Genomic DNA, 22,813 nt, shown 5'->3' with positions numbered 1-22,813 from the left:
GTAAACAAAACTCAAGTTTGTCTCCAAAAGGAGATGTCTTTCCTGAGTATATGACATCAGCATAATGAATCATGGGAAACATTTGCACCTCGGGTCTTCATGGTTACTAGGCTTCAAATCTCTGAGATCCTTTTAGAATGTTTGATTACAGAAAGTCTCCTGGTTGGGGTTTTTCTTTTCCATGTTTCTCTTTAGGAAAGAGGAATCACCATCTTTCAAATAGAAACTCTCCTGCTTTCATCTAGAAATGAAATTCAAATTTTGGGGAAATGTCTCCTTTACTAAATATCATGACATGTGCAGGTGATTTAGAAACCATCAGAGAATTTTTAAAAATGGGACAAATAGTTCATTATAGTTATCTAAAAATAATCCTATAAATAAATAAATTACATAATTTTAGTTGAAGTGGTCATTGCTTTTTTATTTTTTTAACTGAATATAAAACCCCAGGCATCAGCTAGCAGACCCAGTTCTTTTATCTTATTTTATAAGTTCTAAAATGTTGCAACAGTTGGCAGTCTTTTTTAAGACCATGTTATTTTATCATAGAGGAAGAGAAGATCACTTGCAATGCCACTGAGCCTCAAGAAGTGACAATTAGATGACTGTACTCAAGAACCTGCCATATACTATCAATTACTCTTCCTGTGTGAGGTAAAATAATATGCCTTACTCTTAGTGCACAAAGAATTAGAATTTCTAAAATCTATACATTGAGAATGGACTAGTCCACTAATTTTTCGTCCACAACAGCAATTGTGTTGATTGATCCATTTTAAATGGTAGAAAAGATTTCACAATTGTTTAAGGTACAGATGTCACGTATTTTAAATGGAAAAAAATCACAAGCATTCCAGCAGCTATGATGTTTGATAAAGCTAAATACTGAACTTCAAGCAGGTAAGTTAATGCACAAGAGAGCAACTTGTAAAAATATAAAAGTTCTATGAAATAGAGAAGTGAAATTTTCACTTAAAAGTCCCACTTAGTCCCATCTCTTCAAATAGGAAATCAGTAATGAGGTCCCCACAAAAGACCATGATGTGGAGGAAGTGATGAGAGTGTACGAGGGCTTGAGTTGGCTCAGAGTGTTTTACAAACATGAGCTTCATCTTCTACTGGAAATACTTTATTAGCCAACCATGGTCTGCAGTATATTTTGAGAGTGTGTAATTACATAAAAAAACTAAAATTCTTCAACTTAGTGTAACTATGGAAGACTTAATGTAACTATGGAAGGCTGAAGATGTTAAGGGTCAGGATAACACATGGTCTCTTTTCAATATAAAACATAGAGTTGAGCCTCAAGTGTATTCTCTAGACACCTGAGATAGTCCCCACTCTATCTAAACTGCTTTTACATTTATGACTTCTTAATCGTGTTAATCGTGAGTACAATTATAAGCAACTGTTTCCATGTTTTCCGCCTTAATTACATTCTTTACATATCTATTTATCTTTGAAATTGAGATAATTCAGAAAGGTAGAAAAATAGCTCTCTACACTAACCATCAATATTCTGTATGCTCCCTTTAACCTGTATATTCTGTTTGTTTTGCTTGTAATTTCCAAACAACATTGTATGATATCCTTTTCTGTCACCTTTCAGTCAAGCACATAAACATAATTTGTATCACCTTTTAGTTAACACGGATTGCAAACAAATATCAAAATAACTGCATAATAGCCATATGACAAGGGCCTTGGTTTTACAAAAAAAAATATAAAACACAATTTTGAAAGAAAAATATCAATGATAGGAAAGATTTGGTAAAAAAACAAGATAACACCTGGTACTACAAATCTCACAGAAACTCATTTACAAGAAAATACAGTCTTAACAATTTTCACTCCTGTTCAGTAATGGATCCTGGGAATCATTGGTATAAAAATAAATTTAAATGTAGAAAAAAATCCTGCATGATGATATTCAACTGAGTGTGTAGTAATCAATTATTAAAATTGATACTACCATTACAAGGATGATGAAACTTCATTCCTTCACACTGTTTGTTAATCATCCCTTTTTCTCTCTGATTTGCAAGCATCAAAATAGATTGATACTTTCTTTTGTAAATATTTACTAATGAGATTTCTGTTGCAGCAACCATACAAAGACAGTTAAGATGCCATATGTCTACCATTCTTATTTTCTGAGATTCAATTTCAAATCAGAATTAATGTCTACATCTGACTGGAAAGGAAAGGGCATTCTACTTAATTTATAACTTTATGCAAAAATCTCCAAACAGAAACCAGACAAACCGTTGCTTCTTTCCAGCCTGTATCAGAATTGCAAGGGCAGATGAAGAGGGAGCCTTAACAGTGCTGCTCTCCTTTGATAATATGATAATCAAATTCCAATCTGATTTTTGAAAGAAGTGTGATGGTCTATGTCACACTTCCCACACTTGTAATGTGTGCCTTCAGGTTTCTGGCTGAAGGGGATAGTGCCCTCATTTCCATAGTCAACAAAATCAAAAACATGCCTTTATACAGATTAAATTCTCTGGCAATTATAAACTAGATTTTTCATAAAAAGCAGTATACCCTGAAGCAAGCAATTATCTCAGGAAAGGTGATATTAATTCTTATACTAAAAACAGTCAACTTTTGAAAGCACTGAGTAGCAATTTATCCATTTTGTCTGTCATATATATATGTGACATATGTTTATATATATATATATGCTATATATATATAAACATAAGGTTTATATATATAATGTATATTTAGGTATATTATTATAACAATGGTGGAGTTTTAAAGATTTATTTTTATTTTTAATTATATGGTGTGTGTGTGTGTGTGTGTGTGTGTGTGTGTGTGTGTGTGTGTGTGTACCTGTGTGCCCGCACATGAGTACAATGCCTGCAGAAGCCATAAGGGAACATTATATCTTCTGGAGCAGGAATCCCCAGTTCAGTGCCCATTATCTACAATAGGCAGTTTACAGTTGCCTGCAGTTTCAGCTCCAGAAGATCTGAAGATGTCTTCTAGTCTCCCTAGGCACCCACATTCACATGCAAACACTAAAACACACACACAATGTAAAAGCCAAATAGAATATATCTTTAAAAGACCAAGAAAACTGTTATAAATGAAAACATTTAACCAGGGACTTTCGGCGAGCCACTCCATTATCATCATGGCAAGAAGTGTGGCAGCAGGAAGGCAGGCATGCTGATGGAGAACTAGGTAAGAGCTTTACATCCTGATGTACAGCCAGCAGGCAGAGAAAAAGGTGACTAGCCCTGGTGTGGACTTTTGAAAATTAAAAGCCACTCCAGTGACACACCTTCTCCAACAAGACCATGCCCAATCTTTCCCAACAGTCCACCAACTGGGAACTAAGCATTCAATTTCTCATTATCATTCAAATCCTCACATCTGATTAATACACTAGAGAGAGAGAGAACATTGGATGTGGTAGGCAAGGCCCTACCACTGAGCTACGCCTCCAGACTGATTCAGGTAATTTCAAGAGAGCAATAGCAGGTAATTTCAGAAACTAAGACTTAAAATACAGAAGTGGAAAATTCCTCTAATAGTTTGTTCACTTAATATAATATGAATAGAAATTTTTCTCACATATTTATTTCCCCAGAGAATTTTCATGATGAAAATATATGAACATCTGTAAATGACAAAACCCTAAGTGACTGATGCTATTAGTGGCTGACATTACCATTCACTAACATCAAGTAAATAAATCTTTATTGAACAGATTACCATAGTCTGCCTCCAAACTATGGGTATCAAAGTGGGCTGTGTATAATGTCTGCATCAGAAACAACAGTTGCTCAGTAAAAATGCTAATAGTTCTCCCCTGCCTTAGGCCAAGCGCATTACCATCTCAGGAAATAGACTATAGGCACATTCATTGTTCAGAAGCTATCAATGTCATTTTCTGCGTCTTCAATCAACTGCATTGTGAACAAGCAGAGGAATCACAAGAGCATAACTCAAAGCTGTTGAGCTGCTGTTACACTGGCCAATGCTGATTGGTTCATGTACTGCCTGCCTCCCAATTACCTCTCTCTCTCTCTCTTTCTCTCTCTCTCTCTCTCTCTCTCTCTCTCTCTCTCTCTCTCTCTCTCTGTATGATAACACTATTAAATTCCTCAAATTCTAAGTATATACAAAAAAGTAGAAAGGACCAACTGGACAGAAACTGGGTGATTCTTCAGGGGCTTCCAGAGTACCCAATAACTAAATAATTTCTTTGTGTACTATGTTTGATGAATTTCTAGTAATTCTCCCAGAGAATCACCATCTTACCCATCCTAACTCTTTAGGATTCCTGCCTACATATGCCTATGTTCCTCTTCCAAGGGAGTATTTCTTCCTAAACATTTGGTACATGCCTCTTTTGTCTCCATGATACTGAACCATTTTTTCCCCAGAAAAGAAAATTCTTCTTTATAAGATGTACTATGTGTTATTTACATGTCTATGTCCTACAGTATGGGATCCGTGGACTATGTCCTTTTGGCAGCCATGGGTATGATGGGTACAAGACCAACTGGAACCCCTGCAATACTGGGTCACCCTAAGGAAGGCATTCTACACTCAAGTGGCAGCTCTCTTCTCAACTCATTGACAGAAACCATGTTTTTCATAATGGTTGCTCTATAGAAAATACAACATTAGTCATTTGTTTCTGGAACATTAGCCTCTGTCAACTGGCTCACAGGGGAATTTCTTTGGATGAAACTACTATAATGTTGGGCAGTGTAATGGTTTTGTTTTTTATTATTACAGATGTGCGTCTTCCACATCTTCGTTCTTCATAGTGTAAAAATCAGTTTAGCTAAAGGAAGAAAAAAATCAGTTTCCTCCCTACCAGGCTCTATGATGGGTGAATATGTTTGTGGCAAAATTCTCTTCATACACATGAATCAAGGACTCTGCTTTTGATAGACTAATTCCTTTGTTCTGTGGTACAGTGATCCTGTGCCCAATCCTATCTCCTCAGGCTGAGGAAAACAGAGGCGCTTGAGCTATGAAAAACTGATGTGTTTCATAGTTCTGCAGGAAAGCTCCACCTTTGAGCTTAGGCACAAAATGAGTTCCTGTATTTATAGGAATGATTCTAAATGTAAACAGTAAAAGAAACTAAGGTCATATGCCAAGTCATAGAATTTCAGCTAAAAAAAATGTAAAGTTTAATCATCTCAGTATATTACTCTAAGAAAATGACTAGGAGGTCATAAAATACAGAAATATGTGGTATAAGAAATGAGTTAATGTTTAAAAACAGCAAAAAAAATTAATTTGTGCCTTCCCTTGGGAATCCAGCCATACATCTACTTTATTAAATAAAATGCATATTTCAGACCTCTGTTTTAAAATTTTATTTCATAGTACTTTGGTTTGTTTATTCTATTCTGACTTTTTATTTAATTTGGGCATTTGATGTGGCTCCAGTCTGCACTGCAGCTCTGTCTTTGACCATCTTTCCCTGTATGCATTCCCACAGCCCCCCCGCGTACATGATGTACTCCAGCAACTAACAGTGAGACCATTACATCACTGTCTTTGCATCTAGTGCCAATTGCATATGCTGTTTTAGCTTCCTCTTCACACTTCTCCTTCTTGGTAAGCCCTAACAACCATCTCATCACTTGTGTTCCTTCCTGATACCCTGGCTTTTCCTCCATTACACCATTTTCATTGACGCCATAATCATGCATTAGACTCTCCCAATTTCAGAACTGGGGTAACTGTTCACCATGTGAAACCCAATGTCATGCTAATTAAAGACAGATGGCAGTACTTACTACTAAATCCATTCATTAAAAATTGAAAGGATAATAAAAAAATATAGATCAAGTTCCAGAATTAATATGAGGAGCTAAGACAACTGGAATTTATGCACTTGTCTTCACCAAACTATAGGCACAAAAGTCTTTGGTACAGTATCAAATAACCTTCAACTATGAAGAAAAATAAGAAGAAGTAAAAGAGTGGCTATGATATCAAAGAGATTACTAGGGCTGGATCAAATAAAGTTTACAATGAATATTATTCTTAAATAAACAATTGCTGCAAACTATGTCAAATTTATATACATTCTGTTGGGAATTGGTTCAATGGTTTGTATTAATCCCGCTTCCAAAGATGTGCTTCCAGACCTGAGGGTCCCTGCCCCTAGCTGGCTTTAATTGATAAAAATGAATTGTCATACAGCCAATGGCTGGACAGAAAGGCAGAAGCTGGACTTTTAGATTGGACCTGCAAGGGACCAGGGGAGAGGCGAAAATGAGAATCACCATAACTCAGAAGGAGAAGGATCAGATTTAAGAGATGCAGAAAAGAAATCTTCCAGCAATGCCGATGGAAAGAGAAAGTGGCCCTATGAGGGTGGGGAACACTGCCCAGAAGGTAACAGGGCAGCAAAGATAATGCATAGATTTAGAAAATGTTACTCTTTCTAAGTAGGACTGAGGCATCCACACTTGGTATTCCTTCTTCATGAGCTTCAGGTGGTCTGTGAGTTGAATCTTGGCTATTTCAAGCTTTTGGGCTAATATCCACTTATCAGTGAGTAAATACCATGTGTGTTCTTTTGTGATTGGGTTACCCAACTCAGGATGATATTTTCTAGTTCCATCCATTTACCTAAGAATTTCTCGAATTCATTATTTTTAATAGCTGAGTAATACTCCATTGTGTAAATGTACCACATTTTTTGTATCCATTCCTCTGTTGAAGGAAATCTGGGTTGTTTTCAGCTTCTGGCTATTATAAATAAGGCTGCTATGAAATAGTGGAGCATATGTCCTTGTTATATGTTGGAGCATCTTCTGGGTATATGCCCAGGAGTGGTATAGCTGGATCCTCAGGTAATGCTATGTCCAATTTTCCAAGGAACCGCCAGACTGATTTCCAGAGTGGTTGGTTGTACCAGCTTGCAATCCTACTTAGAAGGAGTAACAAAATACTCAAGGGAGCAAATATGAAGACAAAGTGTGGGACAGAAACTGAAGGAGGGGCTGTCTGGAGACCATTCCACCAGGGTATCCATCCCATATGCAGTCACCAAAGGTAGACACTGATGTGGATGTCAGGAAGTGCATGCTGACAAGAGCCTGATATAGCTGTCTCCTTAGAGGTCTGCCAGATTCTGACACATTCAGAGTCAAATGCTCACAGCTAACCACTGATCTGATCAAGGGTTTCCCACTGGAGAAGTTAGAGGGAAGACTGAAGGAGCTGAAAGGGTTTGTGGCCCCATGAGGAAAGCAACAATACCAACCAACCAGAACTCCCCAGGGTCTAAACCACCAGCCTGAGAACACATAGGGAGGGACCCATGACTCCATCTGTACATGAAGGGGAGGATGGCCCTGTCCAGCATAGGTGGGAGAGGAGATCCTTGGTCCCATGAAGGCTGAACACCGAGTGGGAGGAAATTCGAGGGTGGGGAGGGGGGAGAGGGTTGGTGGGGGCACATCCTCATAGAAGCATGAAGAGGGGGGATGGGACAGAATGTTCCTGGGTGGTGGGGAGAATGGGGTAAGGGCATAAAATCTGAAATGTAAATATAATATTCAATAAAAAAAATACAGAAAGGAAAAAAAAAAGAAAATGTTGTAAAACACAAAGTAATAGCAAAAAGGAAAACAAAAGAAAATGTTAAGCCAGGAATACTGGAGGGAAATGTATGTTAGCCATCGGGAGGATTAGAAATGCCCAGGCATTGAGATAGTCAATGCATATCAAAATTAGCTGATGTGTGTGTGTGTGTGTGTGTGTGTGTGTGTGTGTGTATGTGATTTGCAAATCCAGAGAGCTCTTGTCTGGGTGCAGAATGTGTGACCCGCCAGGAGCCAAGTGGTTTTAATAATTCACTGATACAGCATTCCTTCAAAGAGCACCAAAAGCACTCCTTTTTCCAAAAGGAGTTACTGTCTTCTTTCAGTTTCTTTTATGAGTGTGGGTGTTTTTGCTATTGTGTGTGTCTGAGAAGAGACTGTTAGATCCTTCTGGAACTGGAGTCAAGGATGGTTGTGAGCTGCATTGTGTGTGATGGGAGTGGAACACAGGTTCTCTTAAAGAAAGAGCCTGTGTTCTTAACCACGGAGCCCTGATACCTTTTCTCTCTTCCTTCCTTTCTTCTTTTTCTCTCTTCTTTTTTTCCTTTCTTCTTTTTCTTTTCCTTCCTTCTGTCCTTCTTTCCTTCTTTCTTTTCTTTATTTTTAAAAACACGTTCTCACTTTATCTATCTCTCTCTCTCTCTCTCTCTCTCTCTCTCTTTCTCTCTCCTAGTACTCACTCTGTAAATCATACTGGCCTGGAACTCACAGAGAGTCTACTTCTGCTTTCTGAGTTCTGGGATTAAAGGTACCATGATGCCCAGGCATACTTTTTTAAATTAATCATTCTATTTGTTTACATCTCAAATGATATCCCACTTCCCTGTTACCCTTCCACAAACCCCGCTCCAACATCTGCCCTCTCCTCCCTCCCCTTTGTTTCTATGAGGCTGCTACCACCAACAACAAACTACCATCTTCTGCCCCACTGCTCCAGCATCCCCTTACGCCAGAGACATCAAACTTCCATTGGACCAAGGGCCTCTCCTCCCACTGATGCCAGATAAAGACATCCTTTGCTACATATGTATCTGGAGCCATGGATCCCTCCCTGTATACTCCTTGGTTGGCATTTTTATCTGAAAATAAAACAAAATCCTTAAAATGTCTAGCAGAACATTTTTACAAAATAATTATCATATATCATTGAATTGTCACGCACAGCTTTCCAGCCCGAAGTAGCCTGAACCACTTGATGTATGTACTCAAAGTCTGCTCAGCGAAAGTTTTAATTACAAAATAATATTGAGGGTGGCTGATTTTCTCAGTGCAGCATAGTATTTTGGAGGGTTGTCCGAGGAAAGGAGGTGCTATTGTGGAAGAGGCTCATCCAGGTTTCCAGAGTACGTATATCATAAAAGGGGCATCCCATGAAAGATGGGCTATGAGTCCCAATACCTGGTTGAGAAGGGCATCTGCAAAGGAAAGCTGACTGACAGATACTAAGACAGAAATGGGGTAAATAATATATATGCACAACATAAGTAGGAGTTAGCTCCAATAAGTTGGCTGCTCTTTCATGGAAAATCACACATCCAAAAATATTGGGGCAGCACAAATAAATTTTGAAAGAATTTTTTAATGGTCACTAAGTTTGATCAAAGTTTAATAAGTAGGGAGAGGAGAGTGAATCTGAGGGAAACTTGAAGAGTAATACATTTTTAAAGCACTGAGAATTTATATATGATCCTTGAAGTAATTTTTATATAGTATCATGAAAATGATGATACTAAATTACTAGAACACATTTAATTTAAAAACTAGGAGTGCATAGGGATATAAAATGAATAAATTGAAATTTTGATGAAGAACAATACAATAACACATTAAGATGAAATACAGAAAGTTATTTTATGATGACAAAACCATCATCATTACATGTTCCAAGTTAACTCTGCTAATAATGAGTCATATTGAAGTCATAGACTTCTATCCAGAATGCAAAGAGAACAATAGATCATGAACTTTGTCATTTTCCTACCAAGTCCTCTTTCTTCAGGATCCATCACAGTGACTTCAACTGAAGGATATTCTGCAGCGCATATGGATTGTAGTCTTTGAAATTATTCAAGATGTAAGAGCGAAGATGGGCCTGCTTCAAATTGAGAGATTCAGCGACTAAAAAGGCGTGAACACTAAATTCAACATAGGATTTTAACCAAGCATTTTGTTTAAAGCATTATCAAGAAATGATCTAAAATTGATTGGAAGCTACAGATTCCATGTGGTAATATATCCATTCTATGGGTTTATTATGATCAGAGAAAAAGATTTTCTCATTTGTAGAAAAAACATACTACAACTGAAATAATGAGGTACTACGTTGACTGTGATCTCATGTGAACCAAGAATACTTTAAACATGTGTTTTCTGATCCAATCAGAAGGCAATTAGTTACTCCACGCGTTATGTCACTATCATGCAGATGGGCACATCTTACCTGGCAAATTGGTCATGGTTCATAGGATCCACATCTGGGCAAAGCTAATGATACCTTTTCTCCTCCTGTACCCACACCTCCAGTGCTTGGAAGGCAGATCAGCTGGGAAGACGTTTCCAGCTTGGTATCAGCTTACTTTCTCAGCATCTTGTAACAAAGGCGGTGGTGTCTTCAGCCATAGTCTTATCCTCTATTTCTCATGGACAATCAAAACAATTGGCAAGAGCCTAGGACATCCCTGACCCACTTCTATGGAAGTAGTCTACACCTGAGTCTAGAGACTTATGTTCAGTAACCCTCTCCTTCAATGAGAACCATGTTCTAGCTATGCAGGGTAACTCGCTCCAATCCCTCTGTAGTATTTTTATTTGGGTTGCAAGACAGCAGGCTTCCATGTGAATTCTTTATACTCTGTCTATCTCAGTTAATATTTTCCCAACACCCTACTCTCATCTCCACAATCCCCAACTTCCCTCCCAATTTACTTTTTCACCCACAATCTTCTGCCTCCTTTCTTTTACCTGTGTTTTCTTATCTCCTTTCCCTTCAGGTAATCAATCCAAGCCTACTCTCCACAGTAGGGGATCTATGCCTAATACCATAAAACAAGCTAATAACCCAGCTGCCTCTGTTCCTTTAGATCCACGAAGCTCCTTACACAATTCGTATTTTATCCTCTCTATTTTGCATTGGTGAGAAATTATGTATTTTGAACTCATGTTTTTAGAGTTCTCTTCCACAGCCTTAAGGGCTGTCCTGAAGAACCCAGTGGTTACCATTTTGATGAGTCATTAGCTACACCTACGCCTCCTGAACTCTCTGAAGGAAATTCTCTGAAGGAGGAATGTGAAAATATGAAGAGTTGTAAGAGTGATAGCCATAGAGGAAGAGCAAATTGAATCCTTTTCTCAAAATCTACAAGACTAAACAAATTGAAAACCAGATAATTAAGCACAGATCAGCGTATTGTACAGGACTCTGTATTAGATGGATATAGATTCAAATCCAGGATGAATAGTCAGTGTGACTAATAGTATCTTAACATGGAATCCTTATACATGGAACAATCATAAATACATTTAACTTCTGTTTTGTGATATTTAAAAAAGTTTAAGTTAAATAACTTATTAAAATTGAGCATCTTTGGAGTTACTCCAGTTGTGGTGAGACAGCCACTAGACAAGAATTGCCTCTTCCCATCTACAGACAAATTACTGTCCAGAAAAGGACACACTTGCAGAATAGTCGACTGATTATATCTGCCTAGACAGAGTAATCAGCCCTTAATAATTCTGCAGCACTAAGGTCTGTCAGATGATCCTGGGCCAGAAGGCAGAAGAACAGATGCTCCAACGTTTTGAAGTAGAGGGAGTGTCCAGGTGTTCAGAGGTCTCTATAAATTGGCTAAGTTTTAGAAGCTATGCTTTGTGCTTCCCACAATTATAGTTAACTCAGTCATTCTGGATTTCTGATGGGGTTGAAAACTTATAGCCTCATAGCCAATCCTGGCTATTTACCTTGAGAGAAAAGATTTGAGTGGATGGTCGTCAGCTGACATTCACCCTAAAGCCAGGTTCAGAACTAAATGTTTTAGTTAGGATAGATGACAGAGGTGCTGGTTAGTCAACAAAAGGATGGACTGGGTATTAGGACTATCTTTTACCTCACTGGTACAAATTGGCATAATTATGCTCTAATTGTATTTTGAGAGAAAAGTTTCATTTTAACAGGAAGGGTGATATGTAGGAGGAGCTAAGGTAGGAGGAGTACTGAGAGGAAGAGGAGTAAGAAGAGGAGGAGAAGAAGGAGAGGAGAAGCTAGGTGATGAAAGAGAGAAAGAGTGGGGAGACAGGGAGGCAGATGCTCATGTATCTCCACCAATCAAAGATAGTTGATATATCTAGGTTGGTTAGTGGGTTACACCTCTGATTGAGCAATACCAAACTTATAAAGCCTTTGATTAACATTTTTAAAAAATGTATAAATGCAAAAAGAGAAAGGGGACATGGGATAGGGGTTTTCTAAGAGGGGGAATGGGGAAAGGGGATGGCATCTGAAGTGTAAATAAAATATTTAATAAAATTGGGAAAAAAGAAAACACTAATAAAGCAGATGAAACAAGAAAAATAAATAAATAACATATTATACATTCAGAACACAAGATAAATAGATAGATAGATAGATAGATAGATGATAGAGAGATAGATAGATAGATAGATAGACATAAAGTAAATGTTTTTATCTTTTTCTCTCTTTTTATTGGATATTTTATGTATTTACATTTCTTTTTGTTTTATTTATTTATTTTTATTGGATATTTTATTTATTTACTATACAGATGTCATTCGCTTTCCCCATTTCCCCTCCCTAGAACCCCCTATCATATACCCCCTCTTCCTTAATACTTTTATACCATTTTGATTACATGTATGTATTAAGGTTAGTTCTAGGTTGAGGGTCTAGCAATACATTAGATGCAAATAGTCGAGGAACAAGAAATACAATAAGCACAAAAAGGAAAAGCAGGGCATAAAACACAATTATGTGAACACTCCCATGATCACTGTTTCTAAAGGCTTATCAGGATGACCAAAGTATCTGAGCCTACTTCCCTATCCTAGCCCAAGGTCATTTTCATGTTTGAGGCCTACTTCTTTGTTCTAGCCTAATATTTAGATTCCTGCCTGAGATTACTTCTTTGTTGTAGCCTAAGATTTAGATTCCTACCTGAAATTACTTCTTTGTTCTAGTCTAATGTCAGATTCCTGCTTGAAGCCTACTTCCTTGTTTTTGGCCAATGTCATATTCCTGCCAAGCAGCCCCTTTCCTTGTCCTTGGCCCATGTCAGTCTTTTTCCAAGCAGCCCCAAAGGCTCTCCACCTCTCCCCCTTTTTTATTTTGTTAACAACACTGAACCTGTCTTAGGTCGTTCTGACAAGAATGCTTTTCTTACCCATTGTGGAATATGAATTATCAAAAGCAATGCACTTCTGTCTTAGGTTAATAAGGTTCTGTGCAGAATCTTACTCAACCTTGACTTGCCAGCCAGTTAATTCAATAACTCTGTCTGGGGGTCCATTTTCAGGTTTAAGCCATGTACTTTGGCTACCAACATGTTGATGTTGTTAAAGATAAGCTTTAACACAATAGGCAGAAATAAAAGTATTCCCAGGACAAGAAGGACTAGCCTGATCAAGCTATATATGCCATTTCTAAGGTTTGACCAAAATGGAAATACTGACCTCAGGCCATGGATAATTTTATCCGCATTATCTGCAGCATCAAAGGTCAACAGAGCAGCATTCTTTAAATGCACAATCTCACTATGCAAAGTTAACACACCCAGAAAAGTATTAGGATTATGCCAAATATCCTACACGTATCTTTAAACTTTTTTCTAATTATAATGATAATCATTGTGAATTTCTTTTTTTTTAATTATCAGGCTCCTCTCAGCATACACATCCTGGTATCCTGGTATCCTGGTATCTGCACATGGAATGGATCCCCAGGTGGGGTAGTCTCTTGATGGCCCCTCCTTCACTTCCTGTTTTACACATTATCTTCATATTTGCTCCTATGAGTATTTTGTTACTCCTTCCAAGAAGAACCCACATATACTTTGGTCTTCCTTCTTCATGAGCTTCATGTGGTTTGTGAATTGTATCTTGTGTATTGCAAGCTTTTGAGCTAATATTGACTTACTGGTGAGTTCATACCATGTGTGTTCTTTTGTGATGGGTTACCTCACTCAGGATGATATTTTCTAGTTCCATCCATTTGCATAAGAATTTCATAAATTCATTGTTTTTAATACCTGAGTAATACTCTATTATGTAAATGTACCACATTTTCTGTATCCATTCCTTTGTTGATGGACATCTAGGTTTTTTCCAGCTCCTGGCTATTATAAATAAGGCTGCTATGAACGTAGTGGAGCATTTGTCCTTGTTATATGTTGCGGTATCTTTTCAGTATATGCCTAGGAATGGTATAGCTGGGTACTCAGGTAATACTATGTCAGATTTTCTGAGGAACCACCAGACTGATTTTTAGAGTGGTTGTACCAGCTTGCAATCCCACCAACAATGGAGGAGTGTTCCTCTTTCTCCACATCCTTGCCAGCATCTGCTATCACCTGAGTTTTTGATCTCAGCCATTCTGACTGATATGAGGTGGAATCTCACTGTTGTTTTGATTTGCATTTCCCTGATGACTAAGGTTGTTGAACATTTCTTTAGGTGCTTCTTGGCCATTCAAGTTTCCTCAGTTGAGAATTCGTTGTTTAGCTCCATAGCCCATTCTGCTAGAGTCTAATACCTCTCTGGATGTTTTAACATTGCATAATGAGATTATGAATTTAAAGAATGCTGCTCTGCTGAGATTTGTAATCTTTCTTCTTCCTGAACCTGTGAGAACATCTCAGGGAGATGTGAAAGCATTTCTGTTGGCTTTTTGCCATGTATACCCACCTTCATCTCTTCTAGACTACCTCCTCTGCCAGCTTGCTTTCTTGAGGATGCAGCAGGCCTCAACTCATCAAATCTGATGCTAGTTCTTCCAGCTACCCAAGGACCCCAAACCCTAACCAACTCTCTTTCATGATCCTTACTTTAGGTTGTGTTCCCTCCTGCGGGCAGTATGGAAATTCCTCCCGCCACTCATTGAACATCCCCATTTCTTCATCTTCCTTGATCTCTTCATGCAGATGTGCATGTGGAAGATGTGATTAATATGAATGGGGTGGACAGGAGAGGCATATATCTGGCTCTAATAATGAGTGGCTTTGAATAGAAGATGTGTTATGAAACAGTAGCCTTGATACCTCACTTATGGCACCTGAACTTCACTTACCATGACACTGACCTCAGTAATCGTATTTTCCAACTTAGTAAATCTTGAAAGAATACTTGGAACTTGACTTACTTGATTTATCACTAGCAAGTCAACTGTGGATTTGAAAGAACGGGTAGTAAAACCAAAAAAATTTGTTAGGGTTTTGGAAATAGAAATATTGGCACACTTGTCTCTCTGTTTCCTGAGTTTGGATGCAGTCATTCCATAGTGTTTCCACACAGCCCATCTGATGCACTTAATTCAGACATTACCAAGAATAGGATTAAAATCGGAATTTATGGTGTTTGAGAGATCAAGACATGTTTGAAGATCCATTTGAAGCAAACTCTATCCTCAGTAAATATCGCTGAACATGACTAGTGACAGCAAAGAATGAAAATATCTCCCCCTAACCAAGGGTTCTCTTTTTATTTTGTTTCTGAGATTATAATTTAATTACAACTTTTCTCCCTTCCCTTTCTTCCCTTCAAACCCTATCATGTACCCCTCCTTTCTCTCAAATTTATGGCCATTTTACCTAATTGTTGTTGTATGCATATCTTTTCCTTCATTACTAGCAATTACGTATATTTGTATACGTAAATTGCTAAATATAAACTGTTCAGTCCATATAATACTACCTATATGCATGTTTTCAGGGATTACCATTTGGAACTGTAAAACTAACTGGTGTGCTCTTCCCTGGGAAAGGCTATATCTCCCATCTCCAGATTATTCATCAACATTGGGTAGTTATCTTGATTTCTAGAACCAGACATGGTCTCCCTTTTGTTGGGCGGGTGTTAAGTCCAATTAGAGAAGTGTTGGTCACCACACAGGCATGTATGCCATTACTATGCCCTTATGGTTACTGTGCATACCGTTCATTGAAATGGCTCATAGGCATCAGAGCTGAGTAAGACTGTTGATTGTCTCCCTCTTTATACAGCTTGCATGGTGTTTTCTGGAACCATAAAAGCTAGTCATCAGAAGGAAGCTTTTGAGTCCAGTTCAGTTTCCTCTGAGTTCTGTTTCAGAAGTTCATGGTGTCTTCAGCACTAGGGACTTACCTTAAATCTTTGGGAGGTAACCAAGTAGCCAAGGTTTTTCCAAATTGAATAGATAATTAATTAAAATGTTCTCACAGATTTGCTGCTGAGTCGATCTCATGCTTGCAACACAAAAACCTGTGTTTGTGGACGTCTTTATGGAATGCACTTTCGTTTCAGTATGTATTTTATGGCAGCTTTAACATCCTTATTCCTCAAGCTGTAAATGATTGGATTCAACATGGGTATAACTCCTCCATAAAATAAAGACATGATATTATCTGAAGTTTGGAACTTCTCTTCCCCAGTCAGATCTTGAGACTTGGGTTTTGCATACATAGAGAAGATGGTTCCATAAAATATGACCACCACAGTCAGGTGGGCAGAGCAGGTAGAAAATGCCTTGCGTCTCCCTGTGGCTGAGTTCATTCTCAAGATTGTGTGGAGGATAAACAGGTAAGAGAAAATGATGACTAGTATTGGAAGAACCAGGAAGACCATATTTGATATCACCATGGTAATGATATTGAGAGATATATCAGCACATGCCAGCTTGAGGACAGCTAAGACCTCACATGTAAATTGATTAATAACATTATTCCCACAGAAAGGCAACTGCATGGCAAGGGATGTTTGCACAACTGAATTGATGCCACCAGAAAACCATGATGCACATGCCATGGATATGTACACTTTTTTGTTCATGACAATAGAGTATCTCAGAGGGTTGCAGATGGCCACATAGCGATCAAAAGCCATCATGCCAAGAAGCAAGCATTCTGTTGATCCCATTGCAAATTCAAAGAACATCTGCACTGCACAACCAGAGAAAGAAATGTTTCTTTTCTTTGAAATTAGACTCACCAGCGTTAAAGGTATAGAAGATGTTGTGTAGCAGATATCCAAGAAAGACAGGTTGCCCAGGAAAAAGTACATGGGTGTGTGAAGGTGGGAATCAAAGATGCTCGCTATGATCAGAACACCATTGCCAGTTAGAATCACTAGATACATGACCAGAATAATAACAAAGTAAATGACCTCAGTCTTTGGGTATCCAGAAAGACCCAAAAGAAGGAATTCAGAGACAAATGTCTGGTTATGTTTATCCATGTCAGCCACGGTCAGCCATCATTGAAAGATCTACCATAGCACATATCCACTGCCCCCAAAACAAATGTTACAAAGTACCTGAAAAAATCATTTTTTATGTATTAGAAAGGGCTCATTTCTTAATCTCTGGTATTAATATCCCCAATAATATATGTTATTGAATATAGTGAAATTATGTTGGAAGTATGCATGCCCATTGGCAACAAGTGACTATCTATCCATATCAGATGCACATTCAAAAAGTGATGTTGAGAAACATTCCTAAATGGATATCCCCAAACCTCTGGCTTCATTTCACCTGCCCTAGAAAACTAGCAATGAAGAAGATAAAACAAAGTTCTACTTAAAAAATAAAAGACTGTAATTGTGAGTCAGTGTTTGATAATAGTCAAAAAATTTTAACAACATTTATTTTTTGAATAATATTTCTTTTTATGCCTGATATTACATACACTATTAATCCTTTTAATTGCATATTACCAACATCTACTCACAAAAAATTAAATGGTACAAGCTAAAATTTAGCAACAAATCAAAAACGTAGCTGTTACCTTCATATTTTAAGCCTACTCTTAGCATTTTGTGTGATTATTCCTATGACAAGACCATTACACAGACCAGATCCACAAAAATGTTATGGGGAATCTTGGCAAAGCATGACACAGTACATTCTTTTATTCTGCAGCACAAGAGTTCATTTTGGCAATTTACTTGTTTAAAAGGATAGTAGTAATGAAAAACTCAAATGAACACAAAGTTGATGCATTCAGTGCTTCTGACTTTTTTCAGATTCAAATATGTTTCATTTTGCCAAATTATACAGGCTGGCATAGACATCGTGAGAGATTCAAGAACAATAATTCTTTTACATTTTATAGACAACCACAGATTAACATAATGATAAATATTAGAGAAATTTAAAGACACATTTTTAAACACATAACCAATTTGTACCAAACTACAATAATGTTTTAGAACATTGCTAGTAGTTTACTTTGAAACCAATCTCATTCTAAAAACAATAAGTGTTAGTAATATAAGGAATTGCCAATATGAGTTTGGCAATGGAATTTAGTACACGGAAAAGGTGTATAGAAAGATACATTGTGAAGACTAGTATTCTGTATCTTCGGTTAAAATTATACATTTGCAAAATGGTTGATGTTTATGAGAAATAATCATCAAAGGAGACTCAAAGGACTGTTCTGGACATTCTGGATCTAAAAAAAATGGAAAGGATTAAATAGGTTAAGAAAAGAAAATAAGATGGGCAAATGTAATATGAGAAGCTGAGCCAGAGTTAAGAGAAGGCAGATTGGCTGCACATCCATTTATTTGAGGCTGCCTCTGTGAGCGTGTGATGGTAAGTGTACCTAGGAAAGCAGTAAATGGGGACCATTGAAAGCCTTGCCTGACTGGTAACACTAAAACTGTCTATAGAAATTCTATTGTCAACAACAGAGAGCAGTCAGCAAGAACCAGAGAGAAATTTGTCACAGTGGTAAATGAACTGTATTGATTAAACATTGCCCAGAAAAAACAGGGCAATGATTTCACACTTATCTAATAGCACTTGATAAATCAAATTTCCCTGCAAGTGAATTTCAGAAATTGCTCAAGAGACACTGGGTCACATGCATTAGCAGAAGGATTCATACAGAGACATGAAAAGGGAAGGAGGCATGTTGACTCACCAGGACATGTGGCCATGCTGACTCCTATCATAGTGGAGTCCAGGCATATGGAGACCATCTTTCTCATCCAGACAAATGTCATGCCTGTGCCTCTTAGATGACTTGAATGGCTTCTCCTGTCACAGATCTCAGTCTTTTTCTCCTTGGTTGAAATCCCATCACCTACCCAAAGCCACCCAGAACTAAGCCTGTCTTGCCATCTTTGGTTTTTCTTCTGCTCCTGACACTCTAAGTGGGTTCACTTCTGGGTAGAAAATAAGTAAGAGGAGAAATCAGTGTGTCTGCCTTGTTTATACTTTTCCTCAAGCACAGTGACTAGACACGGTACAGGGTTTCTACTGAATGCAACAACTTTTACTTTCTAAGCCTTTTCTCCCTACAGTATATACAGAGTCGAGTCCAGGGTAACTTAATGTACCCAAATTGTTCGCTAGTAACAGACTTAATTATCTTTTAGCTTCTTTTAGTCAGTACTAACAAGAAAAAAATCTTAACTAGATACCCACTAGTGTCAGCACTGATGGTAACAGAGGTACTCAGCACTCATTGAAACACATATGAAATAGATTTAGCACCAAGGAAAAGTACTCAGAGTAGAATTACAGCCTTGGTTTGAGAATCCCTCTCATTTTATAATCTGTTTTGGATTTACCTTAATCTTTTATGTATATTACACATATTACATTACATATTGTAACAGAAAAAGTATGTGGAAGCTTCTTTAAAGATTAATAATTATAAAAAATACAATATAAGGTAATAATTTACAGAAGTATTTGGGAAAAATAAATTACTTGATACATGTCTTCTGGTCATTTGTATTATTAATGCATAATAATGAATGCCTTTAATTACAGAAAGGCTTTAATTGACTTAATTGACTCACCCTTAGACTGATGAATTTTCACCCCTTATAAGAACCAGTTACATTTTTATAGAATTAGCTTCAGTACTCTGAAGATTGAATAAATATGCCAGATTCCATAGATGTGGCAGAATAAATATTTGTTATGCAACAGCTATTATAATTGTTCCCCAAATCCCAAAGCAATTTAAAGTTGGAGGGAGGGATGTGGGATAGAGAAACTTTCAGGCAATAGGGACGGTGTCCCACAGACCCAATTAAGTGTAGCTGAGAGTGTACTGTAGCTGCATAAACACTGAAGAAGTCACTCCATTCCCAGTGACTTTAGGGAAGGGCAGCAGAAGTACAGTAAGGTCACAGAATTTGGGTGTTGTTTGTTTGTTTGTTCATTTGTGGGTTTTTTGTACTCATGGTAAATAGTTTGGGAGGAATCTAGAGTATTATTAAACCACAGTATTTGAGGAATGTCTGCAAAACAGACATATAGAGGTTGTCTGAAAATTCTCTAAGTTCTGAAACAGAATCACTTTCTTAGCAGAGCAGGCACAATATTGTGATTGGGTTACCTCACTCAGGATGATATTTTCTAGTTCCATCCATTTACCTAAGAATTTCTCGAATTCATTATTTTTAATAGCTGAGTAATATTCCATTGTGTAAATGTACCACATTTTTTGTATCCATTCCTCTGTTGAAGGCATCTAGGTTCTTTCCAGCTTCTGGCTATTATAAATAAGGCTGCTATGAACATAGTGGAGCATATGTCTTTGTTATTTGTTGGGGCATTTTCTGGATATATGCCCAGGAGTGGTATAGCTGGGTCCTCAGGTAGTGCTATGTCCAATTTTCTGAGGAACCGCCAGACTGACTTCCAAAGTGGTTGTACCAGCTTGCAACCCCACCAACAATGCAGGAGTGTTCCTCTTTCTTCACATCCTCGCCAGCATCTATTATCACCTGAGTTTTTGATCTTAGCCATTCTGACTGGTGTCAGGTGGTATGTCAGTGTTGTTTTGATTTGCATTTCCCTGATGACTAAGGATGTTGAGCATTTCTTAAGGCGTTTCTCAGCCATTCGAGTTTCCTCAGTTGAGAATTCTTTGTTTAGCTCTGTACCCCATTTTTAATGGGGTTATTTTGGTGTTTGGCGTCTAATTTCTTGAGTTCTTTGTATATATTTGATATTAGCCCTCTATCAGATGTAGGATTGGTAATGATCTTTTCCCAATCTGTTGTTTGCCATTTTGTCTTGTTGACAGTGTCCTTTGCCTTACAGAAGCTTTGCAATTTGATGAGGTCCCATTTGTCGATTCTTGATCTTAGAGCATAAGCCATTGGTGTTCTGTTCAGGAACTTTTCCCCTGTGCCTAGGTATTCGAGGGTCTTCCCCAACTTCTCTTCCATTAGTTTCAGTGTATCTGGCTTTATGTGAAGGTCCTTTACTCACTTGGAGTTGAGCTTTGTACAAGGGGATAAGAATGGATTAATTTGTATTCTTCTACATGTTGACCTCCAGTTGAGCCAGCACCACTTGTTGAAAATGCTGTCCTTTTTCCACTGGATGGATTTAGCTCCCTTGTCAAAGATCAAGTGGCCGTAGGTGTGCGGGTTCATTTCTGGGTCTTCAATTCTATTCCATTGATCATCCTGTCTGTCTCTGTACCAATACCATGCAGTTTTTATCACTACTGCTCTGTAGTACAGTTTGAGGTCCGGAATGGTGATTCCCCCAGAGGTTCTTTTATTGTTGAGAATAGTTCTCGCTATCCTAGGTTTTTTGTTATTCCCAATGAATTTGTAAGTTGCTCTTTCTATCTCTATGAAGAATTGATTTGGAATTTTGATGGGTATTGCATTGAATCTGTAGATTGCTTTTGGCAGGATAACCATTTTTACTAAGTTAATCCTGCCAATCCAGGAGCATGGGAGATCTTTCCATCTTCTGAGATCTTCTTCAATTTCTTTCTTCAGAGACTTGAAGTTCTTGTCATACAGATCTTTCACTTGCTTGGTTAGATTCACTCCAGGATATTTTATTTTATTTGTGGCTATTGTGAAGGATGTCATTTCCCTAATTTCTTTCTCAGCCTGTTTATCCTTTGAATAGAGGAAGGCTACTGATTTGTTTGAGTTGATTTTATATCCAGCCACATTGCTAAAGTTGTTTATCAGGTTTACGAGTTTTCTGGTGGAAGTTTTAGGTTCACTTAAGTATACTATCATATCATCTGCAAATAGTGAAATTTTGACTTCTTCCTTTCCTATCTGTATCCCTTTGACTTCCTTTTGTTGTCTAATTGCTCTAGCTAAGACTTCCAGGACTATATTGAATAGGTAAGGTGAGAGTGGGCAGCCTTGCCTAGTCCCTGATCTTAGTGGGATTGCTTCAAGTTTCTCTCCATTTAGTTTGATGTTGGCTACTGGCTTGCTGTATATTGCTTTTACTATGTTTAGATATGGGCCTTGAATTCCTGATCTTTCCAAGACTTTTAACATGAAGGGATGTTGAATTTTGTCAAATGCTTTCTCAGCATCTAGTGAGATGACCATGTGGTTTTTTTCTTTGAGTTTATTTATGTAGTGGATTACATTGATGGATTTCTGAATATTGAACCATCCCTGCATCCCTGGGATAAAGCCTACTTGATTTTGATGGATAATTGTTTTAATGTATTGTTGGATTCGGTTTGCGAGAATTTTATGGAGTATTTTTGCATCAATATTCATAAGAGAGATTGGTCTGTAGTTCTCTTTCTTTGTTGGGTCTTTCTGTGGTTTAGGTATGAGTGTAATGGTAGCTTCATAGAACGAATTGGGTAGTGTTCCTTCTGTTTCTATTTGATGGAATAGCTTGAAGAGGATTGGTATTAGGTCTTCCTTGAAGGTCTGAAAAAATTCTGCACTGAAACCATCTGGCCCCGGACATTTTTTGGTGAGAAGGTTTTTAATGACTGTGTGTATTTCTTTAGGCGTTATGCTACTGTTTAGATGGTTTATCTGCTCCTAGTTTAACTTTGGTACCTGGTATCTGTCTAGAAAATTGTCCATTTCCTCCAGATTTTCCAATTTTGTTGAATATAGGCCTTTGTAGTAGGATCTGATGATTTTTTTAATTTCCTCTGTTTCTGTTGTTATGGCAGAAACATAACAACACACACACAGGCCCTTTGGTTAGTCTGGCTAAGGGTTTGTCTATCTTGTTGATTTTCTCAAAG

General features: G+C 37.7%; 1 protein-coding gene across 3 annotated transcripts; it reads right to left on the bottom strand.

Annotated features, from left to right (window-relative positions):
• Window positions 1-15,026: 15,026 nt before the first annotated feature.
• LOC117709176 (olfactory receptor 13C3-like) lies at window positions 15,027-19,723 on the bottom strand. 3 transcript variants are annotated; one of them, XM_076934972.1, is made up of 3 exons: window positions 19,620-19,723; window positions 18,734-18,977; window positions 15,027-17,117 (listed from the first exon to the last, which is right to left on the bottom strand). In XM_076934972.1, exon 3 carries the CDS (start codon window positions 17,037-17,039, stop codon window positions 16,086-16,088), a length of 954 nt encoding a protein of 317 aa, XP_076791087.1. In that variant the 5' UTR covers window positions 17,040-17,117; window positions 18,734-18,977; window positions 19,620-19,723; the 3' UTR covers window positions 15,027-16,085. The 3 variants fall into 3 exon arrangements, 2 of the variants coding, with proteins under 2 accessions (XP_076791087.1, XP_076791088.1); XR_013110674.1 differs by lacking the exon at window positions 15,027-17,117 and adding an exon at window positions 17,125-18,259; XM_076934973.1 differs by lacking the exon at window positions 18,734-18,977 and having other exon boundaries at window positions 19,620-19,711.
• Window positions 19,724-22,813: the final 3,090 nt, after the last annotated feature.

The sequence above is a fragment of the Arvicanthis niloticus genome, chromosome 5 (genome assembly GCF_011762505.2).
Source record: "Arvicanthis niloticus isolate mArvNil1 chromosome 5, mArvNil1.pat.X, whole genome shotgun sequence".
NCBI lineage: Eukaryota > Metazoa > Chordata > Mammalia > Rodentia > Muridae > Arvicanthis > Arvicanthis niloticus.
This window is presented reverse-complemented; position numbering and strand designations above follow the sequence as displayed.

Coding starts and splice junctions, on each gene's coding strand:
- LOC117709176 (XM_076934972.1), bottom strand. CDS start 17,039: ATGGATAAACATAACCAGACATTTGTCTCTGAATTCCTTCTTTTGGGT.